General features: G+C 35.7%; 1 protein-coding gene across 1 annotated transcript; it reads left to right on the top strand.

Moving 5' to 3' along the window:
- The first annotated feature begins 3,301 nt into the window (after positions 1 to 3,301).
- On the top strand, positions 3,302 to 9,699 carry en2b (engrailed homeobox 2b). Its single transcript, XM_058418850.1, has 2 exons — positions 3,302 to 4,103; positions 8,106 to 9,699. The coding sequence occupies exons 1-2, from the start codon at positions 3,692 to 3,694 to the stop codon at positions 8,423 to 8,425; spliced, it is 732 nt and encodes a 243-aa protein (XP_058274833.1). The 5' UTR covers positions 3,302 to 3,691; the 3' UTR covers positions 8,426 to 9,699.
- Positions 9,700 to 9,980: the final 281 nt, after the last annotated feature.

Below are 9,980 nucleotides of genomic sequence, written 5' to 3'. Positions count from 1 at the left end.
AAAAAAAATAAATAAAAAAAACACCATAAATGTATTTATTAGAAGATAAAGTTATCAGGATTAAGACGTATTAGAAAACGTATTTTCTATTTTCGGGAATAAAACTGATGGGAAAATGGGCTTTTATTTGTATTTCTTTCTTTTTTTCACTTTATTTTCATTAAAATATTTTCAATAAAACTGTAGAGATCGCAGTCAGGCTACATTTCTGAGCAATTTTAACGCATTCGATTTGACACAATTGATTTTTTTAACAGCTCGTGTCACTTCCGCCAGCGTCCTGCTGAAGGTCACACACTCGATTGTCGGTCAGCTGCATATGAACACGAACACACATCCTGTGTGACTCAAACGGCGGGTTTATCACTGCATGAATCTTCATTCAGTTACTGATTAAACTGTTAATAGCATGATATATGATATATGACCACTATATAAGCATGGTGTATGATATCTGACCACTGTATTACATGATGCATTTTTAATGAATGACCAAGGATACGGGGATTAGCTCGCGCATTTTATTTGAATAATGAATCTTTCTAATCTGCGTCCTTTCTCATTAGACTTAACGACACTTAACTATACAAGCTAATTAAAGTCTTAAGTCTTGTAGTGTTGAGCGAACACCAGCGGTGTAGAAATTTTCATTCAGATCCTGCCAGATGATCAGAATCAGACATTTATTTGCCAAAATGCACAGGTCGCAAAAAAAACAGAGGAGGAGATGAATCCAGGAGGAAGTTCCAGAAAACTGTGGAGCTGCTGCTAATTCAGCACTGTGGATTTATTTTTGCTGCTTGTGCATTTTGTAGGCTGTGTATTTCTCATGCATGTGTGTGTGTGTGTGTGTGTGCGTGTGTGTGCGTGGGTTTCATTTCGCCGCTGTTGGTGCGCATCACTGGTTTCTTTTAAAGCGCCACCAGCAGCGTCCAGGCCGCTCGCGCACTCCGCATTACTCTGCGCTGGAGTGTGACGGCTCTTCATACACCTTTTAAAATTGCTGAAGTGAAATAAATAAAACAGCAACGCGGATTTCATAACAAAATCATCAACTTAAGCCTTATAAAACCTCACGAGTCACTCCGGTTCATTAAAAATGAGTGTTTATAACCTTCGTGAAATATGAACATATTATGACCAACAGGCTTTGACATTCTGTGGTATGAGGGGTCATATATACATACATATGATATTATAAACATGTTAATAATAATAGCTATTATAAATATGTTATTTGGCAAAAATACATGGTGCAGTGTGTAAGCAGTTTATTACTTATGCGTTATGACACTCTATATTAAGTTATGACCAGTGTGTTGACCAAGGAATTAAAACGCACCAGTACGTTAATATGGAGCATGTCATGCCATAAGCTAATATATTGAGCTATATACATGCAATATGTAATATGTTACGCCATATGACCAAGGCTAAAATGTATGGAGTAGGCATTTTATCAGCAGCATGATGGAACCGAATAACGTCCTAAAGTCTTAATATCCTGTATAGCATAACTAATGTTATTTAATGACATATGACCAGTATATGACCACTGTGTTATATGGTTAGTGTGTAAGAACGTATATGACCGATACAGATTTATCACTACATATGACCAAGACATTTTAATACACTAGCCTATCCATGACCAAAGCCAATAGTCCACTATGACACATCAGTTATACAGTCAAAATGTGTCCACCAAACTGTAATAACACATTAATAACTAATGTGTTTTATCTAATGATACATGACTAATCTCTACAAGCAATAAATTACATGACGTGTATGTGTTTTGCTATAATATGATGCTAATGGTCAAAAGATTCAAAATATTACATGACCCCAGTGAGATAACATACATAAACAAAGTATTTTTTCACAAATGTGTTATAGCATGTAACAAGCACTTTATAACATGTTAAATATGATCAATATATTCTAGAATAAATATAAAGTATGTCCCATAAACAATTCTGTCATATATCACGACAGTCTTGTTTAAGTCTTGTTCATGTGTCATAACAAATTTGCAATATTTCATATGATAAAGACTTTATAACACTTTATACATAACCAGTTTGTTGATATGACTCATGTGGAATGACATATGGTTGATATGTCAAGCTTTAAATAAGTTATGTGGCACATGAGACTGATATGACCAAGATCAATATCCTATATGGCCAAAATGTGTGTATATATGTATATGTGTGTGTGTGTGTTTGTGTGTGTGTTTATATGCAATAAAATGTATAATTTTGTCCCACTGCATTTTATCTGCTATGTGCTAAAACACACTTTTTGCTCTATATGACCAATATCAAGTTATATACCACAGATACATTATATTAGCATAACATTATATACCATGTGACTCATATGTTATAAAGACAAAATGTACAGAGCAATGTGTAATAACACATGTAACCAATATGTTTTATTATTAATGTTTTATAACATGTGATTACCAAGACTTTATAAAGCCATACATATTAGATGGATAAAACGTAATGACTCATATTAAGCTTTATATCTATTTAACAAAAAGATTATATAACATACAGAGTGTTAGTAAGGCATATGATGACCAAGGCTTTATAAAGCCCTCCGTGTAGCCAGCAGGTCATACGGGTCACGTGATGACATATGAAGCTTTATATGACCACTATTGTTAGATATTGGCCAAAATATTGTCATTAACACATGATGTCATATTAGAATAAACTAACCCCTAATCTAAATTTGATCAATGAGTTAGATTGAACATATATTATTCCTAGCTTATACACGAACTATGCATCCTATGGTCAATATGTTATGACACATGACAAATACGACCATTAACCTTTGACTTATCACTTATGTATGCATATGTTGCCATGTATGATGATATAATTACACAACGCGTGACCAGTGCTGTATTCCGCAAATAAGTTGAGGATCATCTTACCTATTCTGTCTGTAATTTTTTTTTTTGTAAGTCTCGTGCTAATCATCTGTACGCAGCGCGAGCCTGTAGTATATGCTAATTTAATTCATGGCTTTGGGTTCCTGTAGCTTTAAGTGGAGGAAACTAGGCGAGGCTGAGATGCTGTCACTTAGCGGAGTCTCCGGCTCACGTGACACAAACGGCGTCTCCTTATTGGCAGAAGGCACGTGTCCAGGATACGGGAGTGCGACGTCACACGGGAGTCTCGTATTAAAAATAAGAACAAAAAAAATCCGTAGTGAAAGTATTTGAGAGCCAGTTGGCAGCTCTTTATTTAGCCGTTATTTGCTCACTGAGGCGCGACTACAGCACCGGCTCCTCCAGCGGCCTTACTATTATTACTAGTGCTATTATTATCATTATTATTATTAATAGTGTCATTTTTTTGTCTTAATAATATTCCTCCAATATTGTTAAGAACTACTTCGTGGAGCTCGTTGTGGAATTAACGTCTATAATTATGTTTTTTCTTTGTGCGCACGAGACGCGCTCAGGTGGCATTTAAAATCCAGAAAAGATTTTTTTCTATCTTTCATTTTTTTTTCTGTCGCTCAGTTTTATTATTATAATTTTTTTTCAAACTGAAGAAAATCTAAACCCAAAAGAGGAGAAATATTTTTTAAAAACTATACAAAACTGGAAGTCGGGAGCGCTCGCCTTGGTGCGGGAGAGAAAGGGGTTAAGGAGAGTTTCAGGATGGAAGAGAAAGATCAGAGCAGCAGAGATGCAGGAGACGAGTCCAACAGAGCCATCCTGCCGCTGCTCGAGCCTCCCGGAAACCTGCACCGGATCACCAACTTCTACATCGACAACATTTTGCGCCCGGACTTCGGACGCAGGAAAGAAAGCGCCGCCGCAGTGAACGCGACTGAGCGCAGCGATATTAACGTGTCCGGTAGAGAGAACCGGTGTCCTTCAGAGCCAGAGACCGGCACGGACCGAGCAGGATCACCGGGGTCGGGTGAAGGAGCATCAAACCCCGCCGTCAGCGGCTCGAAGTCAGGGTCCGAAAGCGGCGCGGATCAATGCGCAAACTCGCCTAATAACCAGCAGATGTTGTGGCCAGCCTGGGTTTACTGCACCAGATACTCGGACAGACCCTCATCAGGTCAGAGTTCATTTTGGAAATATACTAAACAAAATTACTCATAATAATAATTATTTGAACAAGTTTAAATACATTAAGAACAAAATATTACATTTAATCAAAAATCTACTAAACATGAATCGAAGTCAAATTTCAAATGATATAAAAATATAAACTGCAGAACAAAAACATTTTTGCATGCGTTACTTTTATGTTAATATCACGACGGACAAAAATATCCGAAAAATTCGGTAAAAAAAAAAAAACTTCCGTTCATAACACAGTAAGAGAGCTCACAGTGAAGAATTGGGAATATGCTAATTCTATTTAAATTTATTTTTCTAAAAAAAAAAACACGTTTGGAAAGACCTTTTAAATCATAAAATGTGTGTGTGTGTGTGTGTGTGTTGGGGGGGCGGTAAATAAAAAAAAATCGGTTCCCAAAACTGCGGTCAGTTCCTGTTTATTGTCAGGTCAAAGAGTTTTCTGTACCTGCTTTTGCTTTTCTGAATCTTTATATAATTCATGAGACTTAATTTACTAAAATCATAGCGTTTAAAGAATAAAACGTTAAAACAAATTTAGCCGAAATCTCTCAAAATCGGCAGAGGATTAGAGTCTGATCTACACACTCATGTAAATCTTTATGCAGCTAACATGTTTTACTTGTTTAATTACACATATATTTTTATCATCTTCGAAGTAATCTACAGTAAGCAGATCCGATGTATAGTGACAAATTCTACATAAATTAAAATAATAAAGTTGTTTGCAGTGAGTCTTTATGGAAATAGAGTGAAGATAATCAGATGGAAATTTACTAAAAACCTTTGTGAGGCCATTTTAGCAGGCAAGCAGCACGAGCGTACTTTTGGAAAGTGAATTAAAAAAAAAGAAAAAAGGTAATAACATACATATACATATATATATATATATTTTAAAACAAATAATCCGTTTCCAATTATCCGGATTTTAAAGAGATGTAAACTATTAAAAGCATATTTATATATTTTTTGAAAATTTGAGTAAAGAGTGCGGATTGATTAGCGACTTTAAATATGCTCAAAACCCGGCTGAAAAAAAGATAGCACATTATTATTATTATTATTATTATTATTATTATTATTATTATTATTATTATTATAAATGCAGCAGTGTGTGCATATTTGACGGTAGTGATGCGTTATTACAGGATATAACTAAAGAAAGGATTCGGCTGAAGATTTTCAATGAAAGTGTGTAGTACATGATCTTTAATAAAAATGAAAATAGTATTTTTGAAGAGTTTTTGCGAAACCAAGCTAAGTTTAGCGCCTTTGTTCGCTCGAGGTCTTTGTTAATATTTCATTAGCATATTTTTGTTGGACAATGGAGATGAAGGGACTCGAGGCTTCAGACATTTTCTGCTAAATATTTAAATAAATATTCATTTCCATGAAGAAGAGTTTCAGAAATGTTTCAGTAAAAATGATCCTTTAGCACTTTATAGAAATCCTGTATAGAATTGTACTGCGCTTCACAGCGAAAAGTTTCGGTGGAAAAACCCCAAACAAAGCTGTCTAGATTGTTATTATGAATATTAAGATTTATTGTATTGTTTAAGGATTCTCAGGTTGAAATCAGACATTTCTTTTAGGGTAAATGATGTCGTGATCAAGTTGAAAAACACTTCAAGTCCAATCTGAGGCTGTGTTGTTTTAATCTAATCATTAGCTTGAAACCTAAAGAGCAATTTAATCATTTCAGAACAGACATAAAACAGTTTATAGATAATTGACGTGGGATTGTGGGAAATGTAGTTATAATATTAAAGAAATACGCATAAACAAACTTAATATATAATGCACAAACTCTTACTCGTGTAACCTGTGTGTAAACTGCACAGTATGATGCCGCAGATGTAATAATAATAATAATAATCTAATGTCACATAATTCCTTCAGAAAAGATTCTTATACATTCTGGAACCAGTCTCACATCTCTGACTGCAGACTGACAGAAATAAACCGGAAGTGGTTATTCCGTGTACATCCGTGCAGGCGCAGCACTTCCAGCAAAGTTTATTAAACAGTAATAACAGCAAGAAGCGATTATTTAAAAAATCTAGTTGCTATGGAAACAGAGGAGGAGGGAGGGAACGGAGGAGGAGAGGGAGGGGGAAGGGACCAGTTAACCCCACCCCCTTCATACGACCACCCCCACCCCAACCCCAAACCTCCAAAAAAAAAACTCCAGCACCCTTTTCAAATATGGACATGTGTATGCAAATGTGTGTGTGTGTGTGTGTGTGTGTGTGTAAGAGAGAGATAGAAAAAAGCTTTGTCTGGAGTTTTGAAGAACAAAAAAATTCCTTCGGAGAGTTTAAAGTTATAGAGTCTGAGAATAATAATAATAATGTTATAATAATGTTATAATAATAATAATAATAATAATAATAATAATAATAATAATAATAATAATAATAATAATAATTTTCTTCTTCTTCTTCTTCTTCTTCTTCTTCTTATTATTATTATCTGCTTTTAAAGTCATGCTAGAAGGAAAAACTCACAAACCTCGCTCTTGTGTATTTATAATAGTGAAGTAAAATTCTTTAAGAGCGTCTGATATTATTCAGAAATGTGCAATAAATGCACTGCTCACACATTTAATAACAAACACTTAGATTTTATAATAACTGCATTATTATTATTATTATTATTATTATTATTATTATTATTATTATTATTATTATTATTATTATCATTACACTTTGAATAACTTTGAGTTACTACTACCGAAAAGTTTCTGATTCTAAACCCTCAGGCACTCCTCTGTTACCATAGCAACCACGTTTCATAATGTTGTTGTTGTTTTTAAAGTTTCTATACCTGTTTATATACGAGTATAATAATAATAATAATAATAATAATAATAATAATAATAATAATAATAATAACGATAATAATAATAATAATAATAATAATAATAATAATAATAATAATAATAATAATAATAATAATAATTTTATTTCGGCGACATAAAATAGGCTACAGCTCAAACATTATATCCATATTAAATAACCTATTTCGTCTTTTTTTAAATAATTCTCTCTAGTCTAACTTCTCTAGTGTTGTCTCTCACACTGTCGTGTTTTTTGCGCTCACGCGCTCAAGTGTTTTATCACATTTAATGCAAAATGTTCGTAAACACCTAAACACCACATTAATTGATACCTCTGTTTATTTATTTATTTATTTATTTATTTATTTATTTATTTAATTTTCATTTCTGAGCGGAAGTGGTAATAGAATCATGCTGCGCGTGCTGCCGTAGACTTCCTGATTCTAATCTAGAAAAGAACACGAGCAGGACACCTCCGATGTCCACTGCTGTCCTGTTTACAGTTTATTACAGAAGCGCGAGCTGGGGTAGTTTATCAGGTTCCGGAGGTGTGAACGTGCAGTGCGCCGCACACACACACACACACACACACACACACACACACACACACAGGGTGCAGCAGTCAGGAACTTTTCCATTTCATACCTAATCATGTAAAACAGAGCGGACCTTCTGAAATCCCACAGTGCACTGCGCAGTAGTGGGCGTAGTCTAGGGCTTGCAGACCAACCAGAGCTGTTCTGTAATGAAAAGGCAGAGTGAGAAATAAAGAAAATAAACAGAATATCATGAATGTCACTCAGGCACGCTGTGAGTAAAAATCCTCTTAATATATCTCAATACAGCTCTTTGTGAGCGCGTGCTGTTGTTCTTAATATTTTATATATATTAAGTTACTAGAAAAAAGTTTCCACAACTAAAACTGGTGTTAAACGTTGATGTTAAATATTATATAAGTTGCTATAAGTACAGAACATCGTCTTCTCCTTCCTCTTCCTCTTATTATTATTATTATTATTAGTAGTAGTAGTAGTAATAGTAGTAATAGTAGTAGTAGCGAGTAAACCACACCTCCCTAACGCAAACCTCTCTCTCTCTCTGTCCGTGTGTGTGTGTGTGTGTGTGTGTGTGTGTGTTCAGGGCCCCGATCGCGCAGACCAAAGAAGAAGACTGTGACTCGGGAGGATAAGCGACCCCGCACGGCCTTCACGGCGGAACAGCTGCAGCGGCTGAAGGCGGAGTTCCAGTCGAACCGGTACTTGACAGAGCAGAGGAGACAGAGCCTAGCCACCGAACTGCAGCTCAACGAGGCCCAGATCAAAATCTGGTTCCAGAACAAGAGGGCCAAAATCAAGAAAGCGTCGGGCACCAAGAACACACTGGCGCTGCACCTGATGGCACAGGGGCTGTACAACCACACCACCAACTCCACCAAGGATGACAAATCAGACAGCGACTGACCACGACGCGTCATAACGCGCGCGCATAGACCTGAACCATGAGCGGCCTGGGTGCTCGGACAAACCAGCGGAAATGGACTGGATGAGCTTTTTTTATCACTCTGCAATACCTTTATGTAGCCTTTCATTTTATGTGGTATGAGTTTGGTTTTAATTTTATAAATATTCTTTTTATTTTTTGCAAACATTAACTCCACACAGATGACGTAGCTACACTACACTACACTCTCAGAGAAAAGGGTACTACAGGGTACCATTCCCTGACCCTGTACTGGTGCCATCAAGCGTACACTCTTAGTACCTGTAGTGCGTCTGGAACTCTCCTGTGTCCTAAAAAGAGAGCGCTCCAGTTTTGTAGCTGAAATCTTTTATTAAAGCGCTCTCTCTCTCTCTCTCTCTCTCTCTCTCTTTCTCCCCCCCACACACACACAGCTCCAGGTGAAACACCGAGGCGCACTTCAGTACCTTTTTTTCTCAGAGTGTTTACGAGTTTCTTGTTTAAAAGAAAGCGCTTCTGATTGACTCCTGATCTTTAATCCATGCTGAAGTCCAAAGAGTTTTTTAATTTCCTTTCTGCATTCAGGCAACTGTGATTTAAAAATAAAATAAATATGTTAATGTCCGTTTTCCATGTTTTAATGTCTAATGTTATGATTCTGGAAGAATATTTTTTAAGTTTTATGTTTTTTTGTGTGTGTTAAACTGGAATTTCTTTTCTTTCTTTAAAAAACAACAACAAAAACAACAGCATATGGATATGTGTACACATTATACGCATTATACTGTATTTATAGGTTTATAAGCAAAAGGTCTATTTAACTTGGTTGCAGGTTACACACCGGTATTATTTCCGCACACAACACGGTCTCGCGCCAGGAAAATCGTAGGAAATAAAGGCAGTGTTTATCAGCTGGGGCATTTATCACGACTTCATGGAAGTCCGAGCTACGAATTATTATTATTTTTTAATTTTCTGCGTGAAATCGTGTTGTCATACAGATATTAATATAATTCTTTCATTTTCAGGTTTCAGACAACTGAATGACGAAGTCGCATAATGAATGGAAATACTTGACCCATGAATATCCTTTTCTTTCTTTCTTTCTTTCTTTCTTTCTTTCTTTCTTTCTTTCTTTCTTTCTTTCTTTCTTTCTCTCTCTCTCTCTCTCTCTCTCTCTCTCTTTCTTTCTTTCTTTCTTTCATCCCTCAATTTATTCACCAATCCAATAATGCGTTCTTTTCTTCCTTTTTCTTCCCTCTTTCCTTCATTTTTTCCCCAACCCATCTTTACTCGATTCATTCACAAATTCCGTCATGATCTTTCATGACCGTCATGACCGTCTTTCTTTCTTTCTTTCTTTCTTTCTTTCATTCATTCATTCATTCATTTCTCGATATCTTATCTCTCTCTCTTTTCTTCCTCTCTTTTTGTGCGTTTTTTTCAAAGCAATATCCTAGATTTGTGCTTTAGCTTGTTGAGCGTGATTTTTATTTCATAATCGGGAAGAAAAAAAAGTCTAATCTCTCAGACAGCAGAATCCGATCTCATCAGCGA

The sequence above is a fragment of the Hemibagrus wyckioides genome, linkage group LG20 (genome assembly GCF_019097595.1).
Source record: "Hemibagrus wyckioides isolate EC202008001 linkage group LG20, SWU_Hwy_1.0, whole genome shotgun sequence".
Taxonomy (NCBI): Eukaryota; Metazoa; Chordata; class Actinopteri; order Siluriformes; family Bagridae; genus Hemibagrus; species Hemibagrus wyckioides.
This window is presented reverse-complemented; position numbering and strand designations above follow the sequence as displayed.

What these genes read in the sequence shown, in the direction of transcription:
- en2b (XM_058418850.1), top strand. Translation starts at nt 3,692, where the DNA reads ATGGAAGAGAAAGATCAGAGCAGCAGAGATGCAGGAGACGAGTCCAAC. An exon ending in CTCGGACAGACCCTCATCAG is followed by an intron (nt 4,104 to 8,105) that starts GTCAGAGTTCAT and finishes GTGTGTGTTCAG; the next exon opens with GGCCCCGATCGCGCAGACCA.